Genomic DNA, 22,177 nt, shown 5'->3' on the forward strand with positions numbered 1-22,177 from the left:
GAACGGACTATATGAACATCGGGAACAAACTGTTTAATTTTTCGTAGTATTGTGTTATTATTCTATGGATATAAATGGCACTTTGAACTTGTGATGTCCCGAGTTTTGATCGGAACCATGGATGTTAAAGGACACCTGGCTCAAGAATAGCAAACGAGTCCTTTGCAGAGTCTAGAACAGCCAAAGCATCATACGGCAGAGTAACCATAGGAGTAGTATGCCCAATATCCACGTTAAACAGAATCGGGAATGCCTTCTCTGCCATTCTCCCCTCACACAACAACTCCCTAATAACGTCCATGTACTCCCCTTGCATCTCGCTGGAATCATAGCCAAACGGCCGCCCAACCACCAATCCTTGAGCATCGTCAAAGACCCCATGGGCTATCAAGTCCGCAACCGCTGCCTTTATGCGGAATAAGGGATTCCCCGCGACATCATCGTCGCTCATAGCTGTCTCCAGGAAGACGATTCGACCGCGCCAGTCCGGCGCAATTTGCTTCACGCCACCTAGCCGAGCCATGACTGTCAGACAGCCGCCAAATAACCTCCCCTGACCTTTGCCCTCTCGGATCCATGTCCATTTGGGAGATGGCGCAAGCTGAGATGGTTCAACTGAGGTTGCATCTTTCCAGAAGGCGGCTGACTTTGGCGCATATTCGGCCGATCTTGCGACTTCACCTATGGGCTTTGTGTTGGCGACGGCACGGAATAAATGCTTTGCACAAAAGGTAGCAGGCGAATTCTCATGACCTGTAGTGGCGTCGCCGAGTTCTGGAATAGCGCCAGGTCCGTAGAATGTACGCAGACCGGTAAGTTTATTGAGGAACCAGTGCAAGCCAGTGATGTCAGAGTATCCGATTACGACCTTGGGATTCGCACGGATGGCAGCGTGCAACTCTGTGTCGGCGATGAGCGCGGGAAGAAGCTCCGTGAAGGTGGTGCCTCCTATTGTGCAGATGACCGCTGAGATTGAGTTGTCTGTGAAGGCGGTGCGTATTTCTGATAGACGGTTCTGGATGGAGGATTGCGTGCCGGCGTCTTGGGTGAATAGTTCGCGGACGAGGTAGCCTTGGTCGGTGAGGACTTTGGTCGCGCGTGACATTACTGCTGGCTGGACATGGTTTAGACGGGCGGATGGGGAGATGAATGCGATTGTTGCGCCTGACTTTAATGCTGGGGGAGTTGTAGATGACATTGTGTATGACATTGTGTGTGGTTTGTTGTGCGTGAGTTTGGGTGAAGATGTCTGGTGTTTGGCCGAATGAAGCAATTATAACTACAAATGTAAAGTTGTGGGGCAGTGAGTGAGTGAGAGTGAAAATTAAATAGCATGTGCCGCTTTAAAGCGACAACAAGGGTTAGTTATGGAAACAACGAAATGATTCCAAATCGGTGGATTGTCCTAACCCAACGAAGAAGTTGCTGATAAATGGGTTTCACGACATTATAAATGTATCAAAGGGGTTGTGTTGACTGTGACGAGGAGTCCGCTTGGAGTATTAACAGTATACATGCCCAATGGACGATAATTTGGACTTGGACATCAGCCAAGTCACAGCATATTGTAACATTGGCTGTCACACTTCACGACTTAACCGGACGACGATCCGGCATAACATGCCCTGTGAAGCGGGCAACGAGAGACTCTTCATTTCCTACAAGAAAAAGTGGAATCATACGAAGACTAAACTAAATACTTTAGAATATTGCTGCCTGTAATTTGCTATCTAAGCATTTATCCATCGCCAAATATACTGGCAGTTCGATTCTTGGCGCCGTGCATATCACGCATCAAGGGCTCATCTTTCTACCTTTCGTAGCATAGTTTCTCTCGGTTAAGCGACACGGGCGATATCTTGCCTCAAACTCTGGTTTAGACCTGTCCGCCCAGTCCCTTGGTGGCGTTGTCTTTGCTATCGAAGCTCTGTTTAATTTTATGCATAAGTCACTGTCATGTCGAGCGACCGAGTACAACTAGCGCCACTTTCCAATCGTTCACAAGAGGAGTAGATGCTAGCCTGGATATTACTTAATTCAACTAGTCAGCCAACAAATCAAAGAATAAATAGCCAGGCCATCGAGTGCATGTATCCGTAAAACGTCCATCAACAGCCCAGAGTTGGAGGATACGGGATGACTGCTCCTGGGCATGACAACGGCCTGGCTTGGAAGGGACTGAAAAGTTTGAGAATACTCCAACCATGCGTCTGGGTCGTTTTTTGCTCCATTTACATGAAACTCTAGCAAAGCTGGGAAACATTTCCATTGTCTGCGAGTATGAGTGGCATGTTCCGTCAACTTGAATCAATGCGTCGACATGCTCACTCCTTCCTGGCCAAACTTACATATCTATCTAATGCCATGGCCGCCCTTTAATGCTAATTAGCTCCTAGACTGTTAAAACCAACTCCCTAATCACTGTACGATTCTACTTCCAACAGCTGAGCCCTGCATTAGCCTCGGGTAGATCCGCCAAGTGGCTAGGTGGCTTCAATGCTCAATGTGTTGTTCCGTACCAAAATCTGGCACCGTGCTGTGACAGAAATTTTAAAATCAAGGATAGTTGTCTGGCGTTCGACTCCTTTGCCGTCTCCTATCTAATTTACATGATACTTAAAGTTGCTTAGTTTTCAAAGCTTAGCCACGAAGCCATACACAATGCATCAGGTAGCATCTGCGTCATAATCATTTCACCCAGCGCAGAAATGGAATTATTACATGCGACACTTGAACTGCCAAAGGGCCATGTTCTGCGACCCTGTGAAGCTTCATTAGGGCTTTACACTTTATACAAAGGCATATTTGACTCCGCAGCAGCCACAGCCGAGCCTCACTCCATGCCCACATTGTTCGAACCGTTAAGTACAGATGTAGCAAGTTCTATATAAAAACCTGGTAGGTTTGGTATCATAGGTATTCCTTCAGGCATCATCCCAAAGTTCTCACCATACAGCATCGAGTTTGTCTAGCCCCCGTCCAAGCCAAAATGTTTCCTCAAGCTCATATCCGCCCTCTTGCGTTGAACCTTCTTGTCCTCACATGCAGCCTACCACTCGCCGCCCAAGCAGGACCATACCCGGACACGGGCATAACCGCCCTAATCCCATGGAGCCAACGGACGGACAAGCCTACGGAAACCTTCACTTTCGACGAGACTCCCGAGGCCCGCATCCAATTCTCTTACGACCGTTCCATCCCCGGAGGCCCCTGGACGCAGGGGCCGGATCCAACAGATCCGACTGATATGACTCCGCGCTGGTATTCATTCGACGTCGACACCGGAACATGCGGCATCGTAACGAACTGGGAGAAGGTGAATCTCCAGCCCTCGGAGCGGCCTGAGCCAGATCCAGCCGATCCAACCAAGGTGACAAACAAAGGTCAGCAGTACCTCTCAAGCAGCGAGATTCTATATGTAGGATACTGGGTACAGCGCCAGGTAAAATTTGTGCACAGCACCCCGGTGATAAAAACACTTCAACCAGTTTTCGCTGTTACCGAAAAATATGAGAACTGTAAGCGTTGGGAGGAAAGGATGAAATACAGTTGCGACGACGCGACGCGAGTCAGGGTAATAGGCTCCATAACGACGCTAGGAATAGGATATGGACGAACTTATGACGGACAACCTCAAGGCACGCCTGATAAAAACCCGTTGCTGAATATCGTAAGCATAGGCGACACTCAAATAGATCCCGTGCCGCCAGCTACTCCGCCAGCCACATTCCATCCAGGCTGGCGCATCAATGAAAATGGCGTTCAAGTCGGCCTGACTCAGAGCATCTGGGACGGGCCAAGCCCACGGTTGTCGTGGCCGCGGTTCCCAATATTCAATGGCCCGGTGATCCAGCTTGGAACTCCAGCGAACACTACTGTACCCTTTCCTCCAGAATTGGCCGGCAATAACCCACATACTCCATGGTCTGAACTGAGAGGGGCCGTCCAGTTCCCAGGCGCTCGGAATAATCGGCTGGTGGACGTGGCATTGCTACTTGATACGGGCATGGGTTGGTCCTCGATAAGGGTGGACGAGAACCTAGCGACGGCTGTGAGAGATAGCTTGCATCTTCTCACAGACAACCAGATTGCATCCGTGACTTGTGTGGGCTATTTGGTTGGCCACGGGCCTTTACACCCGCTCTTCAATGCCTTTACTCAAACGTACAAGTATATTAATCGTGGCTTCCCGGAGCCAGGGGTTTGTTGGACGCCAGAGTTCACAAAGGTCTCGCATGATGATCGTCCATACTTTGTCAATACTGGGAGGAATGTGTTTAAGGTTTGGGGGTTTGCCTTCGACCCTTGGAATGGGCTTGTCAAGCTTCAGTGGCGTGGTGATACCTGTCCAGTACGGGTGATCCTTGAGCTGCCCCATATACCCACTACCCTACCTGGCAGAGGAAGCATCTACGACACTCTAACTCTGACCCATTAAGTATATGCAGGTCGTCGGGCTAGGTGTAGACTTGAGTCTTGGGAAAAACTTGGTGGAATTCGAAAAGCTGTTGTGAACAGATGGGAGGCATATACATCGCCTTGGAAAGCAGCAAAGAGATTAGCCTATAAAACTTAACGTTTCATACTTTAGGCAAGTATATTAGGACTATAGCTAGCCGCATGCTTTCCAGCGAGAAGAAGCTTTTACTAACATGTCTGAGCTATTAGTATCTATAGACAAAAAAAAAAAGAATGGCGATATTAAGCGGAGACAATTGATAGTGGCAACCCAAACTTTTGGTCTACATAAATTAAATGGGACTGCGGGGACTAAGAAAGAAAGAAGTATAAAATATCTACAATAATCCAATGCCCCTTCAACTCAACCGCCGTCCTAAACACCAAACTACATATATACACAATTAAACAATCTTCCCCACAGACAACTTTAGAATACAATGGCTCAACAGCCCGTAGGACCAATTACAACCTCCGGCCCCGGAAACATCTACCTCCGCCCCGAACTCAAAAACATCAAAATCATAGGCGTAGAAGAACACGTCCTATTCCCAGACATCACAAAAGACATCCCCAACTCCGGAGCAGCCGGCCACGCCAAAGCAACATTAGCCAAGCTCCTCGACCACGAGGCCCTCGTGTACGCTCGCGGACGTACCACCGACGTTGCCTACCAAAGACTCCAAGACATGGACGAAGGAGGCATCGCCATGCAAGTTCTCAGTTTTGGAAGCGCAGTGAACACAACTCATGCAGACGCGGAAACAGGTCTCCGAATGGCCCGCCAGATCAACGACCGATTAAAGCAAGCTGTTGATGCGAATCCCACACGTTTTCGAGCTTTGGCGGAACTACCGGCCCATGAGCCGCAACTAGCTGTTCAAGAACTGCGACGCTGCGTCAATGAGCTGGGCTTTGTGGGCGCCATGATTGCGGGATCTATCGGCGGGACAGGCAAATTCCTCGACAGCCCTGAATATGATCCGCTACTGGCTGAGTTTGAAGCACTCGATGTGCCGCTCTACTTGCATCCTGGAATTACGCCAGAGGCAGTTCAATCTGTGTACTATGACATTCCTGGAAAACCAGCCGCTTCAGCTGCCATGGGAGCAATGGCGTGGGGATGGCACAACGAAGTGGCCATTCATGTTCTCCGACTCGCTGTGTCTGGAGCCCTGGAGAAGCATCCCGGTCTGAAGATTGTAGTTGGCCATCAGGGTGAAATGATGCCCATGATGATGCAGCGGTTTGACGGGACGCTGGACCTCAAGACGACGGGGTTAAAGAGGAGTGTTGGCGAGACGTTGCGTGGGCAAGTCTGGGTGGCAATCTCGGGCATGTTTTCTCTGCCGGTGACGCAGATTGCCATTCAGACCTGGGGCGTGGATAGGGTTCTTTTTGCGAATGATTATCCGTTTGTGGATGCGCAGAGGGTGCCGGACTTTGTGAGGGCTTTGAATGATGTTGTTGGGCCGAGTGATATGAAGAAGATATTGCAGACGAATACGGAGATGTTATTTAAATTTAGGGCTTGAGATTTAGTTAGGCTTAAGGAATTGGTGAAGTTTGTGTGTTATGAGAAGTGCTTGCAATAGGTGTGTATGTTGGAATGGCAATATATTGCGGATGTTTCACTGCGCGTCTAGTGTAACTATCTATCTTCTTTGATTCTCGACTTTAGCCGAAGAATTAGACCTTCTTGCCTCGCAAACCAGTATGAATACACCCGCCAATTCGGCTCGTCAGACGCCCACTCCAGATCGAATTCACGTAGAATCGTGGGAACCAACTTGCCCATTTCCATGATGGAGATGTTCTTACCAATGCAAGTGCGGGAACCGTAACCAAACTACACTCATTAGTACACGCTCAAAACATGTCGTGAAGCGAGACTCACAGTCATCAAGTTCCGATCCATGTTTTTGATGCGTTCCTCGTCGGAGCCCAGCCATCGCTCTGGGTTAAACTGCAGGGCATCTTCACCAAAGATCTCTGTATTACGATGAATAACCGCGGCGTTTATTCCAACGATTGTACCTTCTTTCATGTACTGCCCGCAAATCACTTCACCACCAGCAGGGACTAGTCGTTCCAGGGGGTAGGAAACTCCAGGATGGCACCGCATCGCTTCCTTCATGACGGCTTGTCTGTTTGCTGTTAGAGTGAATCGATTGAAGGGAAGCAATGAGCTTACAGGTATGGCAGCTGAAGACATTCAGCGTAGGAAATGTGATTTGACAATTGGCCATTCTGATCTGCGGCGTCAACTTCCGCCTGGGCTTTCTTGTAGCAGTGCGGGTTTTGGACGAGGTAGTAAATGATGGCTCGTAGTGATATGGCGGTTGTGTCACTCCCAGCAAGCTGTAACTGTTAGCGAGAAAATGAAACTAGATCGAAACAACTTACAAGATTATTCGAAAGGTGATTCACAAAGTCTTTATCAGGCATGGCCTCGCCCTTGACGCTGACCTGTCGCAACCAGCCCATGAGATCCGGTCTATCCTCCTGTGGTGGATGGCGATCATACTCTGCGATACAATCCTCCGTAAACTAGACTAATCAGCAAGTATCCTCACAAATACAACACATCAACTAACCTTGACAACCGTTCTCAACGGATCAGGAACCCTAAAGAAAGGCTGCGTCCCCAAAATCCACGGCAACCACTTACTCCCCATCAACCAGCCATGCCACTCAGGAACCTGTCCCACCGTCGCAGCACCAACCAAACCCGTGCTAATATCCCCAATCATATTTTCCACATCCCTCCTCTCCTCCATGAACCCAAAGCGGCGGTGAAACGTCATCGCGGAAATCACATCAAACGCATACCACTGGAGCCACTCCCCGAAATCGACTTTCTGCCCCTGCAGGTCCTTCATCGCCGCGATGAAGATGTCGATGCCGTCCTCGGCAAACGGCTCCATGGCCTTGATTGCCGTCATGGAGAACTTTTGGGCGACTGGCCGGCGGAGGGCTTGGTGCTGTGGCGGGGAGCGGACAGAGAACATGCTTGGCATGAAGGAGTTTTGGTAGGCAACATCGAAGACGGTGTAGAAGAGGGACTGCCGTGTTTGTTAGCGTGGGATGCTGGTTTTGGGATGGTTAGGGGGTGGCGAACTTTGTGGAATTTGCTGCCGATGCCGTATATCTTGGGGATGGCGGAGGGGTCAGATATTGAGACTACGTTTGGTGCTGTGCGTACTAATGGGCCGTATTCGCGGTGTAAGTTGTAGTACACCTCTGGGCATTGGCCACCAAGGAGGACCCATGGTCTCCAGTAGGAGGTGAGTCTTGCGGTTGTAGGGCCGGGGATGTTTCGTAGGTCAGATCGGAAGATTTGCTGGAGGTGTCGTATAATTTGATATATGAGTATGGCTGAGAGAATCCAGTAGAGTGAGGGCCATGATGCTAGCTTGGCTAGGGAGCCTTCGACGAGGGACAACTTTTCAGATTGGCTTGTCATGGCTGGGATTGAATCATGAAAACTGTGGCAATAGTAAAATGAGCGAACAATGAATATTCGCCATGACAGCTGTTGCTCAAGACATATACGTGTCGTCGTTATCCGGGATTCCCCACATTGTGAGTTCATGAGAATGTGGGGAAGCTTCAATATCTGGGGTTGTGGCTTGAATTGATCCCACCATCACAAGGCAGGGTCTAGCTCTGGTTAAAACAGAATTTGGGGTAGGAGAGGACCTTGAAAATGTAGGTGTTGACGTGGGTCTTCGCTGAGGACTATGCATCCAAACCATCTGTGTGGGTTATTATGTACTCTTACACCTTTTTCAGCAGACTAGTCCTCTTGGTCAGTAAAGCCCCTGTCCATCATCAACCAATGCAAGCAATGTAGCCGCAAATCTATCCGCCACCTTCCAATGACTAATCCTCCTCAACAAATCGACTATCAACAGCAGCGTCGCCTCCAGCGGCTTCTCCAACAACACGGACACTTGGTCCCGTAAAACCCCATCCCCATCCCCATCTATACCGAGGTATTCCAGCTCCGGCATTTCCGTGCTCTCTGATCCCCTGGGAGAGGTACCTCCGTACCGAGCGTAGCAGTACCATACTATGCCGCAGCGGTACAGACATGCTGCCGCGTGGAGAGGTGGCTCCGAACCAAGGGGGATTTGTTCAAACTGCTGTTGCAGGAGCATGGAGTGTGCCATGCAGTGCTGTGCTTGTGAGGAGCTAGCCCATGCTTCAGCCGCGTGCTTCTGAGTGTTCATGGCATCGGTGCCGTCTCTGCCTGCGGCGATCTCCAATACGTCCAGGTCGCAATTTAGTAGCATGAAGATAGAGTGCCATAGGATCATGAAGTAGCGCTCTTGCGATAGAAACATTGGTGTATTCCGGTACTTTTCGTGCCATAGTACCAGCATGTTTTGATGTTGGAGCTGTCTTTCTGGTTCTTGGGAGACGGATTCGTGGTTGTCACTGACTGATGCCCCGATGCGTTGGAGAAGAACGTAGAGTCCGAATGTGCCACGAACATCTGGTAACTGAGCTTCTTGAACGGTTGTGCAAGACCATGAGTTTGGTATGTTGAGGGAGTGAGCGCTTTCGGTGAGCATTATGTTTCGCCATGAAATGGCGTCCTCTGCGGCGAATGCTTCATCTGAGGAGGCTACGGGTAATTGGTGCAAAAGATTGCGTATCACGGGTTTGTCGTGGAACAGACGGGCAATTTCTGCATCCAGCAGAAGCAGACCCAGGGCCGTCCTGTGGAGTGATTAGGAGATGTCATGTGTACGTGAGACTGTGACATACCGTCTGCGTTCCTCTTGGCGAATCCATATTTTCCAGGTGTGCTCCAGAGCTAACCCCTCCAGAAGTGCTAGGTCCGCGTCAAGGGATTTGAGTCGAAATAACTTCAGTTTTCGTGCCCACTATTTGGGATTAGTTGGAGATTGCGTTATTGCTTGTGTGTCTACTTACCACAACCATTGTGCCGTGGAATAATTCGACTTGCATGAGATCTTTGGGTCTCTATGAGCCATATCAGATACGCGTTCGCTAATATAAACGTAGTTTCGCTGGATGCTTACCCCAACAAGAAGACCAAACATTTGTCCAATTACAGACGCTTGAAAGGCTTTGTGACTGACAGACTCGGACTTGGAGAGGATAGTGTCCCACTAGAGATGTCAGCTCTCACATAATTTGACCCGGCCTGGTGTTCATACCGTTGACAAAATGGCCTTGTGAAGCCTCTCAAACATGCTTATACCATGAGCCGTCGCTCTTGACGACCCGATAAAAAGGGATCCAACAGAGCACATGGACAGTAAAAGCAGACCATTTTGAGAATGGGGTCTAAATGATGGCGCATGAATAATCGGAAACAAGGGATGAAAGTGGCAAAGATATGCTTGCACGCATAGATCCTGGATGTGTGTGAGCAAGAAGAACTTTAAACCTCCAATATTCTGGCACACTTACCAGGAATGAGGTTGACGGCAATGTGCCTGGCTGCAGCCGTGGTTGCAGCTTATCCACCAAGTCGCGATGGCAGTCATCATCTACGGCGTATTGGTCCTGCCCCGGGTCGGGTGTCACATACCCAGATGACGAATTGCTGCAGTACGTGTGCCACGCTCGCTGAATTACGGAGTCCGGTTCGCGGACATTGCTGCCGTCTGGCGTAAACGGTTCAGCCGTTGGGGCTAATATGAACCGCATACCCCTCGAGACATCGCCACATGGTACTTGTGGTAATGATTCCGCAGTGGCTGTGTTCAAAAGCGACATATTCAAGTCACCAAGGTCCATGTCATTACTGAGCAGAGAATCAAAGTACGGCCGTTGAGGGTCATGGTCAAAGTTCCAGTATGGAAGCAAGTCACATTGTCGTATGCCATCTGCATCCAGCGACGTAATGGCAAAGTCAGAGGCTGTGGTGAGACCGGTCCCGGTGGAGGGCGACTGATTCGAACTCTCTTCCGCGATGATGGTTTCCAGAATGCTTGAGCCGTCAATAGAACGACTGTTTGGGGGAGAGATGGGCGCGGATTGATTCAAATGAGAGTACTGATGCTCTTCTGGGGCAAGCTTTTCAAGTGTGTCCTGTTGAGCGGGTTGATGGGATCTACTGTGTCTCAAGAGCGTGTCTCTTGAAGGACGATGCGTCAGATATGGGTCATCAGGTACAGATGAGTTAGTCCACTTACTGTCGTGCATACATGCGGCCGCATGCAGAACATTCAAACGGCTTCTCCTTAGTATGAGAGCGGATGTGACGCAGGAGATGCTCGGCCTTGTTGAAGGACTGGGAGCAAATGGAGCAGACGCGTTCCTCCTTGGACGTCTTTCTCCGCCTCTTGCGCAACTTGGGATTATGTTGGATCATGATTGTTTGGATGGGATAATGTACAGTACAAACTGATTTGGCAAAGGATCTGTGATGAAGTTGAGTGAAGTCAAGATGGCAAGAGCTGGAGTTGAGCAGTGTCGGTCGTCGGTCTTTGGCGGCGCCGATGCCGATGCCGATGTGGGGCTTATCGAGTTACCTTGTAGTCGAGAACATGGAGTCAATCAAGATCAAGATCTTTCCCCCGCAAATATCGGACATGGACAAGGACGATCCACTCCCTCGGGTCAATTTCGAAAGGGACGAATTTTCTAATTCAACTTATTCTAGAAATGCGACTGGCAAAGATCTACTGTACTCTCAACCCTCTGAAAACGAAATCGTATTCCGAACCATGCCCACGCCCTCAATCTCAACTTCCACAACATCTCCATCCTTGAGGAACTCTTTTCGAAAGTACCCAACTCCAGCTGGCGTTCCCGTCATAATCACCGTACCTTTGCGCAGCGTCGTCCCCCGCGACAAGTGGCTTATAATCTGACCGACATTGAAGATCAAGTCATTTGTATTGGAATCCTGCTTAATCACCCCATTGACCTTGGTAGTCAGCCGCACAGCGAGAGGATTGCTCAGTTCCGAAGGGGCGGTAAGCGTGTGACCGATGGGAGCAAAGCCATCAAACGATTTCGCGTAGCAGAATTGACCGCCAGATACTTCTGGGAGCTGGAAGTTGCGGGCTGACACGTCATTGCCAGCAGTAAATCCCAGGACGTAGTCCAAGGCATCTGCTTCTGACACATTTTTGGCGTCTTTGCCAATAACAATGACTAGTTCGCCTTCGTAGTCCAGCAGCTCGCGGGTATCAGGGTGAGTGTAGACGGTGTCGAATGGACCTGCGAGCGCGTCTGCAGGCTTGGTGAAGACGGCTGGGTATTTGGGTATGGCGAGCTGTGCATGTTAGAGGTATCTTGTGTCGTGAAGTTTGTAAGCTTACTTTGGCTTCTTCTGCGTGAGTTCTGTAGTTGAGACCGATGCAAATAACCAAGGGAGATCTCTCAATGGGACACAGCAACTAGGACTTAATGTTAGCTCGCTGTGCGAGTCTGTTGGCAGTCAACCACTCACCTTGTTGGTTTGCACGACAGTCTCTGTTTCTCGGAGAGCTTCGAAAGAGGTCCCTAATAGCTTCTTCACTGTGTAGTTTGAGCCATTAGAGCTGATCAAATCTCCGTAGAAAGTTTGACCCCCTTCGGAGACCCTGACTAGTCGCTTGAATGCCATTTTGGAGGTGGATTGGGCGTCTTGCGCAGCACAACGGAATTTCTGGGTAGGTTCAACTACAAGTTCGCGTTGAAAGAAACTATAAACATAATATATTCATGGAACTATGCGCCAGGCACCACAGGAAGTCTGACATGGCACAATAAGCCAAGTGGTGAGCATTGGTGTGGGGAAGCGGCTTGTAGGTGCCACCGTGGGACATTGATGATACTCGGCGTGACGTCGCAGAGCATTCAGTTGCCACACTAACTGGTTTATACATTATTGGCATTAATTCACACAAATACTGTTCTGTCGAGATACAGTTCGGCAAATATTCGTACCCACGGTCTTATCCGAAACCGCTACCCGTACTCCCACAATGACGACTTCTGAATCGCAGAAGCCCAATTCTGGCGCCGCCGTGCCCGACACCGTTGCAAATGGAGATCAGCTGGAATCTCAAGCAGAATGGCTGAAGCATCGAAATATCAACTTGGAAAACCGGATCAAACTAACGAAACTGTCTCATGTGCGATATCAGCACCCCAACCTCGATGAGATTAACGATTTTTTGATGGGTAAGAAGCGCAGACCCCAACTCCATCAATCAGGTAACTAAGTTGCCTTCAACAGATTTCGGCATGGAAATTGCCAAAAGAACAGACAACGAAATATGGTACCGCGGTTATGGCCCGGATAACTACGTCTACTACGCCACCAAAGGAGACAAAAAGTTTCTTGGCGGTGCCTTTGAAGTTGCGTCCAAAGAGGATCTTGACAAGGCGGCGAAACTCCCAGGAGCAAGTGAGATTCAGGAATTGACGAATGCTCCTGGAGGAGGGTACATGGTTACTGTGCCCGATCCTGACGGCTTTCCGCTGAACCTGGTGTTTGGACAACAGCCCGTCGTTCCTCAAGATGCTCCTAATGTCTTGCCTGTGAATTATGGAATTGACAAGAATCGAGTGCGCAAGTTTCAGAGATTCTCGCCCGGCCCTGCAGCCGTCCACAAGGTAGGCCTTCTATTCTTCTGAACATAATGGAAAAAGTCTACCTACTCAAACGCACAGTTGGGCCATTTTGGCAAATGCACCACCAAATTCGACGAAATGCTCACCTTTTACACTACAAACTTCAATATTGTCCCCTCCGACTTCATTTACGTTCTCAAAGACGGGAAGAAGGAAATAGTAACCACCTTTTGCCACGTTGATCTTGGAGACAAGCCCGTCGACCACCATTCATTCTTCCTTAGTGCTAATCCTACGACGCATGTGCACCACTGCTCGTTTGAGGTTCATGACTACGACACGCAACATCTGGGTCATCAGTGGCTTGCTAAGAAGGGATACAAGTCGGTCTGGGGCTTGGGGAGACATGTGCTTGGGTCTCAGATTTTTGACTATTGGTGGGACACTACGGGGAATATGGTGGAACATTATGCTGATGGTGATCTTGTTACTTCTGAGACCCCGATTTCTTATTTGGAGGCTGGGCATGAATCACTGGCTGTGTGGGGACCAGAACTGCCTCCTGCGTTTTTGTCGTGAGTTGATGGAGGATTTGACTAGAGAATGAGAATATGTAGTTGTGGATTAGACTCTGTTTAACTGAAGTACTATATTGTGTATCCGACAAGTGCCCTGGCCTGTTTACTAGTAGTCATATCACATTGAGCGCATTTGTACCCGTCAACGGCTAGGTGGCTTAACCTTTGACGGGTAATTGTTTGTCTCCTTAACCCGGACTTTGAACACCACCATCAGTAGTGCCATTAGCTATCCGGCCTGCTACCTCGGGCTGTTTTATCCGTCTGTCCCTAACCGTCGCGCGAAGATGCACCGAAACATTTCACCGAGATAGTTGCCACATTTAGTTCCCACAACCTCAAGTTAAACTACACCAAGGCGCCGACTAGTCTCCGCCACCATGCAATACCCCAGAGCTGTCCAGAAGAGGAAACTATCTATTCAATTTGTTCCTGGCGTTTGGTGCCTGTTGTTGTCACCACAATTGCATCGCATGATATGTGTCGCTTTTACACCATGGCACCACGAACGCCATGTGGTTAACTGCTCATAATGACAACTGCTGCAACTCTTTTTCCTGTGCTCAACTAAACTGCCTTTACCAGTCAACTCAGATCATCGTCATCTAGTGGCATTCGGTGCTCTGCTAAGATGGGCAGCGAGTGTGAGACAACAGATGTGCTAATCTGCGGGTGTGGCCCGACGGGAGCCATGCTCTCAGGATATCTAGCTCGATATGGTATAGCAAACGTCATATTAGAAAGGGAAACAGACATCACTGTCGATCCTAGGGGCATTGCGCTTGACGAAGATGGAATCCGACTTGTTCAGGGATTGGGACTATATGAACACATGTTTACGAAGATTGGAAGTGGTAAGTCCTCCAAACGCTAGAGGCGACCCTATCTAATTGTTTGAAGCCGTCAGTAAGCTCCAATTCGTGGGCGGCGTTCACCACAACTTGCATAAAGAACCATTCATGTCGGTCGATTGCGGGTCGGTAAGAAGCACCCAAGGCGAAAACATTCACTAGCAATAACTTACAATTTCAGACCGCAGGAATTACGGGACATGTTAGCTTCATGAGTCACAAGCAGCCCGTCCTCGAAAAATACCTGCGCAGCAAAATCGGCAGGGATACTTGTTCGGACTTGCGTAGCGGATGCACCTTGACGTCGATACAAGAACGAGGAGAGTGGGTGTACGCAACTTATCTGGATGGCCAACAACGCGAACACACTATACGTTCAAAGTTCTTGGTTGGCGCTGATGGCAAGACTGGGTTTACGAGGAAACAGTATCTTGAGCCGCTTGGTGTTGAGTTGCTGTGGGCAGAAAAGTATGACATTCTTGAGACTGTACCCTTTTCCACCCAGCCATTGGCAACAAGCTGACGCTCAATCTCATAGGACCAAGTATCAAGAGACTTGGGTCGCTCTCAACTGGAAGATGAGACTGCCTACCCCCGAAACGCACCCTTCATTCCCTCTCTGGCGCCTCGGATACACGCCGCAACAGGTCTACGATAAATTCTTCCCCGAACAGTTCCGATTTTTGTGTAATCCAAAGAGGCCGGCTGTTTGTGGGAGATTTGGTCCCCCGGCCGATCGGCTTTGGAGGTTTGAGTTTGTAGTCGCCCACGACGAGGATGATATGGAGATGGCCACGCCGGCAAAAATCGAAGAGGTGGTTGTTCCGTATATCACGCACCCGGGAAGCCTCTATGGGTTCGTGATTATCTACCTTACCGTTGTTAAATCTCAGCTAATGTCATGATGCTAGCTTATCTGAAGACGTCAGATTTCCAGAAGATTGCATTGAAGTCCTTCGATGTAGACCGTTCCGCTTCTCCGCCAGAAGTTGCGACAAATGGGCTGTTGGGAGAGTCATTGTCTGCGGCGACGCAGCACATGTGTTTCCGCCATGTATGCACGACATCCTTCCCGTGGCTGTACCAATACTGATGTGTCTCTCGTAGTTGGTGGACAAGGCATCGCGTCCGGATTCCGAGACGCAATTTCTCTAAGCTGGCGACTTGCGGTTTTGTGTAGAGCCAAGAACCCGGCCAACGTTGAGCAGACTCTGCGCTGCTGGTATACCGAGAGAAAGCAACAATTGGAAGCATCACTAGCCGCGACAGTGCGCAACGGCGACATGGTGAACAGCAGTAGTATCTTCAAGATATTTCTCAGGGACTGGGGCCTCTGGCTACTGCAGATGGCGCCTCCGATGAAGCGATGGATTGAACTTGGTCCAAGACAAGCTGGTCGGATGCGGTATGAACATGGTGAGGGAATGCCGTTTCTTCCGGAGTTCGGGGGCGGCGCTTTATTCTCACAGGGGTATTGTGTTGGTCTGAGTTCGAAGGGCACTGATGTGCCTAAAGTTCAGCTTACGGATGATGTGATTTTCAGCGAGGGCAAGGAGGGTGTCTTCCAAATCGTCGTCCTCCTTAGCAAAGACATCGACGAATTGGGGAGCCTGGAGAGTGACTTGAAGGGTCTTGACAAAATATGCCCTTTGCTACATCCGGACGAAGCGTCGTATTTTATTAAGAGGTCACACGTACATTCAAATCCCATTGGTTCTCCTTTGGATGTATTCCGCACTGCATCAGGGGAGGAGTTTGATGCTTCGCCGTTGAGTGCGGGACGACCGCCGGTGCGTGGATACAGAGAGTACGACATGTGGACAGCGGCGGAAGAGAAGAAGTATGTTATATTGAGGGCGGACAGGTTTGTTTTTGCGGCTTGTGACTCCAGCAAGGAATTGGAAAAGGCTGCTGCGCGGTTAAGCGAGTTGGCGTTGAGGTGAGAGAGAAGATGTTGAACAAAGGAAGATTTGCTTCACCAGGCGCATGTGTAGAATAAATATGTTTATCACTAGATTTAATAGTACTGCATGAGGACATAGTTGCCATCGCCTCTCACGAACTACACAAACGGAACACAGAAAGAACCAGGCACACTCGTCGTCGTCGCAGACGAGACCAGGCCCTTCACCCGCCGGACGGCCATACTTAGTTCTTAGTCTGGTGACCAACCATTTTGCTTGTTTAATTTCCTTTCTTTTCTAGATTTACATACTTGTACACAGTCGTCTAACCAATTGTCAACGTGCCTGCTCAGACTGCCACATCCAACTTTGGATCTGGCAACCCGTACAAAGCATCATCTGCAAATGTAATTGTCTTTCTTATCAAATGAATGGTCCAACTTATCAATTATTGAATGTTTTAAAGGTCAAGTCATTCGTTCATATAGAAGGTCCATACCACAAAGGAGCGTGGTTGCAATATGTGGCTCGGGGCTCGAAATGTCAGTTCCCACTCTCCCGGCCCCGAACCCATTGCTGATCTTCTCGGGGCGCGGAGACAAAAAGCTTTACCCCAGGGCAAAATGTGCTATATTTCTAGTTGAAAAGAAATTAGACCTGTTAAATTTTCAAGAGAAGAACAAAGACCTTTCATCCCATTTACGACATTGCCCACCAGTCTCAACCTTTGCATCCTCCATATTGTCCATATTGGGACCGGCTCGGCCTCTTGACCCTTGCTATATTTCATTCCCATCCAACTTCATATCCCCGACAGCATGTCCACCAGTCACCAAGACAAAGACAATTCGTCTTGTCAGGCTGGTGAGAAGAAAAGACCGGAGCACCATGATGACTGCAAGAACTACTCTGGGCCGAGATTTGCACTGCTTATGACTTCAACATTTGCAGCAATGTTCCTCGTCTCTCTGGTGCGTGACAAAGTTGGCAATGTTGATTGCCATTTCCTCACCACTTTCAATGACCAAAACAGTAACTGTCAACTACAGGACAAATTGATCATTACCACGGCAATTCCTCAAATAACAGACGAGTTTAACTCCAAGCATCATGTTGGCTGGTACGGCACGGCATACTTACTCACCAACTGCTCCTTCCAACTAGTTTTCGGAAAACTCTACAAATTCCTCCCTATCAAGTCCACGTTCTTGACCTCTCTGCTCTTATTCGAAGTTGGCTCTGCTATTTGCGGCGCTGCCCCCAATTCCATTGCTCTTATATTTGGAAGAGTCATTGCTGGCTTAGGAGCAGGCGGCATTCTTCCTGGCGTTGTGAGTTCCTGACACCGCCTCCCCTAACCCTTTATATCGACAGCGTTGGCTCATGGATGTTTCTTGAAGATGGTCATTATTGTTTATGCCGTTCCTTTACACAACCGCCCCAAGTACCAAGGTTTCTTTGGTGCACTTTTTGGCGTCGCATCAGTCCTTGGACCGACGATGGGCGGCGCTTTCACCACTCACGCCACCTGGAGATGGTGCTTCTACATTAATCGTGAGATTTCCCTACACTCCTCAACGTCACCGTGTTGTGTCTGACCTGCTTTAGTTCCTATTGGACTTGTTGTGATGCTCCTTGTCTTCTTTCTCCTTCGCGTACCTGCTCAACCTGATACCAAGCTTTCTCCCAGAGAAAAATTGAGGCAGGCTAACCTTCTAGGGTTTATATGTCTGGTTCCAGGAGTCGTCTGCATCTGCCTCGTACTACAATACGGAGGCACAACATACTCTGTGTGTCTTTATTTGCTTTCTTCTTCCTCCAGATCAGCAACTGACTCGGAAATCGTAGTGGAGCGATGGGCGCATTATTGCCTTGTTCATAATTGGCTTTGTGTTATTGATCGCCTTCGGCTTGGTCCAAGCTTGGTTGCCAGATCAGGCTATTCTGCCACCACGCGTGTTCCTGCAGCGTAGCATTGCTTCCGGCTTCTGGACGAGTATGTGCATCGGTGCACACCAGACCTTGTTTCGTATGTGCCTGTCATATTGTCACACTTGTCCACCTATTAACTGGTCCTCACGCAGTGTACTACCTCCCCATCTGGTTCCAGGCTATCAAGGGCAAGTCTGCAGTAGAAAGTGGTATAGACCTGCTTCCAATGGTGTTAGTCATTGCCGTATCGGCCGTCGGCAACGGCCAGCTGGTGTCTGCAGTCGGATACTACACACCATCTCTGATACTCGGTGTCTGTTTCGCCGCCCTTGGTGCAGGGCTGCTCACTACTCTCGGTGTTGATTCTTCACCGGGAAAGTGGATCGGGTATCAGATCCTGTATGGTTTTGGGCTGGGTGTAGCATCACAGGCTCCTAATATGGCTGCACAAACAGTGCTGCCCAAGCAAGATGTGGCTATCGGGGCATCTCTCTTGTTCTTTGCGTAAATCTCACTCTTGTTTTGTCAGACATGATTTGGTCAATTGCTGATTTTCATACCATTCTTTTACAGGCAAACTCTTTTTGGAGCCGTCTTCGTCTCGGTTGGAGAGAATGTACTTCAAAACCAGCTAACCAGTCGTCTTCGAGGTATTTCGGGGATCGACGTCGAACATATCCCAAGCACTGGAGCTACCAACATTCTTAACAGTATCGATGTAAAGTACCGCTATCCAGTCCTAGAAGCATACAATGATGCACTGCGCGTGGTATTCCAGGTGGCTCTTTGCATGGCCAGCATAGCTGTTCCCGGTGCTCTGGTCATGGAATGGCGCTCTGTCAAGAAAAACCGCGAACCAAAACACGGCGGTAGTAGTGTTATAGAGAATGGTCGGGGTAATGGTACCGAAATCGGGAATCGGCCCCAACAATGAATGAAGATATATAGGGGCTGCGTGAGTGAGCAGTTGATGGAGAATCGACAGCACAAAATCGCACAGTCAATGTGACAAAAGGGGCCATTCTCACGCCAATTGACTCATATAACCACAAGAGTGGATCTGGTATAGACACTTACATCTCTACTCTGAATTTGTAATTTACCAATAATGCATTTTGCTGTACTTTCGTAAATCTGTCTTGGAGCTACAAATACTGCCAGGATGTCTCGTGGAACGTTTCAGTTAGACTTGAAGTTGTAGCCGAGTCTCACAGCTGCAACTAAGGCCAACGTTTTATGTCATCGCCGTTTCCATAAAAGAATTACAAATATACAAGAGCAGACTGCAGACTTGTCCATGACATCAAAGTGTCAAGTCGTCCTTGTGGTTAAATGCTCTTACATGATGGAGGTCAGATCTGGACCCACTTTCACAGGCCCACTTGAAATCGCTCGGTTCTCGGTGCTCAAATAACCATTTCTGCCCTCCGAGCACCGACTAACTTCCTCCCATTCAACATGCGACTTATGCAATGATGATTCTTGCAAGCCTGTATGAGCATTCTCATTTTTCGCATCAGTTATGAGTTCTAATTCCAATAGCGCACCCAGTCCGCACGTACAAGGCTTTTCCTGCTTGCCCTGCAGACAGCGAAAAGTCAAATGCGACCGTCGCAGCCCATGCTCCCACTGTGAAAAGACCGACAAGGAGTGCAGCTTCGTGGCACCTGTTCGAGGGAAAAGAAAAAGAACAAAACCCCCAAGAGAAAGCTTACATGCCAAGCTGAGACGGTATGAAAGACTACTGGAGTCATACGGCGAGACGGGGGAGCTGTCAGTGCAAAGCTCGGTGACCTCTGAAGTTGAGTTGGACTCGGATGCATCAAGTCTGCGTCAACGACCGGGAACGGCATCCCCTCAAGGAGACAGTGAAACAGTTAAGAAACCACGCGGACAACAAGAGCCAGAGGCCAGGCTGGTAGTAGATAAGGGCAACTCGAGATATTATGACAGTCCGCTCTGGTCCAACCTGGGAGATGCTGTGAGCAATTATCATTCCCGTACCCAGAGCTCCTCCGCTCATGCTAATGACAAGTCTAGTTGCCCCATTCAGAGGTTGAGACTCCGGCTGAGCAGATTGAGAATGGCACAGATATCGAAGACAGTCAACTCTACTTTGGACCCGAGATCAGCAATGCGCCCAAGCATCCAGTAGGCCCCCGTCCATCCCGTCACATGCTGTCAAAATTAAGAGACATCTACATTGACAGAGTAGATGCTCTTGTCAAAATACTGCATATTCCAAGCTTCTGGGCTCTAGTTCTTGGCGAACATGAGCATCTTCACCACGCAGCCACAAGTCAATCAGCCGTGCTCTTTGCCTTCTACTTGGCCACGGTCAACACGATGGATGATGCTGAATGCCACAATATCTTCGGGTTAAAGAATTCAGTTGCATTTTCTCAGTACAAATCTGCCACGCAGCGGACCTTGGTACGCGCAGGTTTTCCAGCAACCTCAAGTCCCGTGGCCCTCCAAGCATACGCCCTGTACATGGTAAGCAGCCATCCACGAACACTACAAATCGTCTCTAACAAACACGTAGATATGTGTCCGTAACTGCTACCCCAGTGACACATTGTACATCATGTCAGGTATTGCAATAAGACTTGCCCTCAAAATGGGACTCCATCGAGATGGAACAGCGCTGGGCTTGTCCCCGTTTGAGACTGAAATGAGACGGCGTCTCTGGTGGCACATTGTTCACGTTGACGCCCGCATAACGGATGTCCTTGGAACGCGCCCGTCATCAGATCTCGCGTGCGGCGATGCCAAGAGCCCTTTAAATTGCAACGATGAGGATCTAGATCCAGCCATGACGCAGCTCCCAGAAGCACGACCGGGCATCACACCCATCACACTGTGTGTAATTCGATGTGAAATCAACGATTCCCTGAAAAGCATATCATCATCACCAACTGCTTCAATGCGCTGGGAAGGTCTGATGGGAGACCCAGACATACCAGCATCGAAGAAACACAACATTATTGACGAAATCGAGGACCGCTTGGAAAGAAAGTACATGCGCTACTGCGACCCGTCTAATTCGTTTCACACTTACATCTCTATCATCATCCGGTCCTCTCTCTGCAAAATGAGACTCTTCTCCCACAAGCCTCCATCTTTCACTAGGCAAATTCCCGACAGCGACCGAGATATCGTATTTGCAAATGCTTCCAAGCTAATGGGATATGTCGCCTTATTGCGAGGCGGCTCACCCGGGCTAGACAAGTACATGTGGCAAATTGGTACCAGCTATCTATGGAACATCATGCTATACGTACTGATTGAGATTCGTCGCCGGAAAACGGGGCCAGAGGTTGATAAGTGCTGGGAACTAATTGGGCAATTGTTCACCAACTATCCCCAAGTGGGTGAGAAACCAGCTGGCGCAGCCCATGCGTTTGGGCGATGTACATTGAAGGTTTGGGATGAGTATGTTGCGGCGACAAGGGCACAGGGTTGGTCGGCACCGATGACGCCAGAGTATATCAACAAGTTGCAATGTGACCACGCCCAAGACTCAGCACCATCGAACGACACAGTTGGAGACGAGAGCACTGCGCTAGGCGGCCAAGGAGTGTCACACTGGCCGGGTGTTGGGCACGATATGGAGACGAGCTCATTGCCGGCGTATGACTTTCCCAGTTTATTATTGTTTGAGTCGCATTCCAACGATTGGTTGCAGTGGGATCAGCTACTTGGAGAGCAGGCTAGTTTTGCCTAACCAGCGACCATCATTGGAGTTCGGAGCGGGAAACAGAGTTTAAAGGGGTCTCTAATCGCCACCAGTCTTGTACAGACTCACTCAGTTTTCCGATAACTGAGAGTGGGTCAAGGTGTTCGGGGTTCTTGTACCTCATATTATTAGTGAAGATTAATCACGAAAAGAAAGAGCACTGGA

At 49.2% G+C, this 22,177-nt stretch overlaps 8 protein-coding genes across 8 annotated transcripts; 4 read left to right on the top strand and 4 right to left on the bottom strand.

Moving 5' to 3' along the window:
* Window positions 1–124: 124 nt before the first annotated feature.
* VFPPC_03720 (peptidase u61 ld-carboxypeptidase a protein) lies at window positions 125–1,198 on the bottom strand (the record flags this gene model as incomplete). The annotated part of the gene is made up of 1 exon (XM_018283191.1): window positions 125–1,198. One exon carries the CDS (start codon window positions 1,196–1,198, stop codon window positions 125–127), a length of 1,074 nt encoding a protein of 357 aa, XP_018147960.1.
* A 1,791-nt stretch (window positions 1,199–2,989) lies between these two features.
* On the top strand, window positions 2,990–4,438 carry VFPPC_03721 (hypothetical protein; the record flags this gene model as incomplete). Its single annotated transcript, XM_018283192.1, has 1 exon — window positions 2,990–4,438. The coding sequence occupies one exon, from the start codon at window positions 2,990–2,992 to the stop codon at window positions 4,436–4,438; it is 1,449 nt and encodes a 482-aa protein (XP_018147961.1).
* Window positions 4,439–4,898: 460 nt separating this feature from the next.
* On the top strand, window positions 4,899–5,993 carry VFPPC_03722 (2-Hydroxy-4-oxobutane-1; the record flags this gene model as incomplete). Its single annotated transcript, XM_018283193.1, has 1 exon — window positions 4,899–5,993. One exon carries the CDS (start codon window positions 4,899–4,901, stop codon window positions 5,991–5,993), a length of 1,095 nt encoding a protein of 364 aa, XP_018147962.1.
* A 116-nt stretch (window positions 5,994–6,109) lies between these two features.
* On the bottom strand, window positions 6,110–7,924 carry VFPPC_15694 (cytochrome p450 oxidoreductase; the record flags this gene model as incomplete). The annotated part of the gene is made up of 6 exons (XM_018293447.1): window positions 6,110–6,307; window positions 6,356–6,605; window positions 6,653–6,819; window positions 6,865–7,008; window positions 7,056–7,523; window positions 7,580–7,924. The coding sequence occupies 6 exons, from the start codon at window positions 7,922–7,924 to the stop codon at window positions 6,110–6,112; spliced, it is 1,572 nt and encodes a 523-aa protein (XP_018147963.1).
* Window positions 7,925–8,270: 346 nt separating this feature from the next.
* VFPPC_03725 (early growth response protein) lies at window positions 8,271–10,813 on the bottom strand (the record flags this gene model as incomplete). Its single annotated transcript, XM_018283194.1, has 7 exons — window positions 8,271–9,186; window positions 9,235–9,353; window positions 9,403–9,453; window positions 9,513–9,602; window positions 9,651–9,851; window positions 9,907–10,576; window positions 10,635–10,813. 7 exons carry the CDS (start codon window positions 10,811–10,813, stop codon window positions 8,271–8,273), a joined length of 2,226 nt encoding a protein of 741 aa, XP_018147964.1.
* Window positions 10,814–11,134: 321 nt separating this feature from the next.
* Window positions 11,135–12,055, bottom strand: VFPPC_15695 (fumarylacetoacetate hydrolase family protein; the record flags this gene model as incomplete). The annotated part of the gene is made up of 3 exons (XM_018293448.1): window positions 11,135–11,722; window positions 11,769–11,846; window positions 11,900–12,055. 3 exons carry the CDS (start codon window positions 12,053–12,055, stop codon window positions 11,135–11,137), a joined length of 822 nt encoding a protein of 273 aa, XP_018147965.1.
* A 2,162-nt stretch (window positions 12,056–14,217) lies between these two features.
* VFPPC_03727 (monooxygenase) lies at window positions 14,218–16,380 on the top strand (the record flags this gene model as incomplete). Its single annotated transcript, XM_018283195.1, has 6 exons — window positions 14,218–14,440; window positions 14,487–14,566; window positions 14,619–14,905; window positions 14,976–15,293; window positions 15,349–15,491; window positions 15,545–16,380. 6 exons carry the CDS (start codon window positions 14,218–14,220, stop codon window positions 16,378–16,380), a joined length of 1,887 nt encoding a protein of 628 aa, XP_018147966.1.
* A 779-nt stretch (window positions 16,381–17,159) lies between these two features.
* Window positions 17,160–22,000, top strand: VFPPC_03729 (fungal specific transcription factor; the record flags this gene model as incomplete). The annotated part of the gene is made up of 10 exons (XM_018283196.1): window positions 17,160–17,672; window positions 17,742–17,895; window positions 17,950–18,131; window positions 18,190–18,337; window positions 18,426–18,777; window positions 18,847–19,175; window positions 19,816–19,942; window positions 20,014–20,254; window positions 20,314–20,769; window positions 20,819–22,000. 10 exons carry the CDS (start codon window positions 17,160–17,162, stop codon window positions 21,998–22,000), a joined length of 3,684 nt encoding a protein of 1,227 aa, XP_018147967.1.
* Between the last annotated feature and the right edge of the window lie 177 nt (window positions 22,001–22,177).

Source organism: Pochonia chlamydosporia, chromosome 2 (genome assembly GCF_001653235.2).
Source record: "Pochonia chlamydosporia 170 chromosome 2, whole genome shotgun sequence".
NCBI lineage: Eukaryota > Fungi > Ascomycota > Sordariomycetes > Hypocreales > Clavicipitaceae > Pochonia > Pochonia chlamydosporia.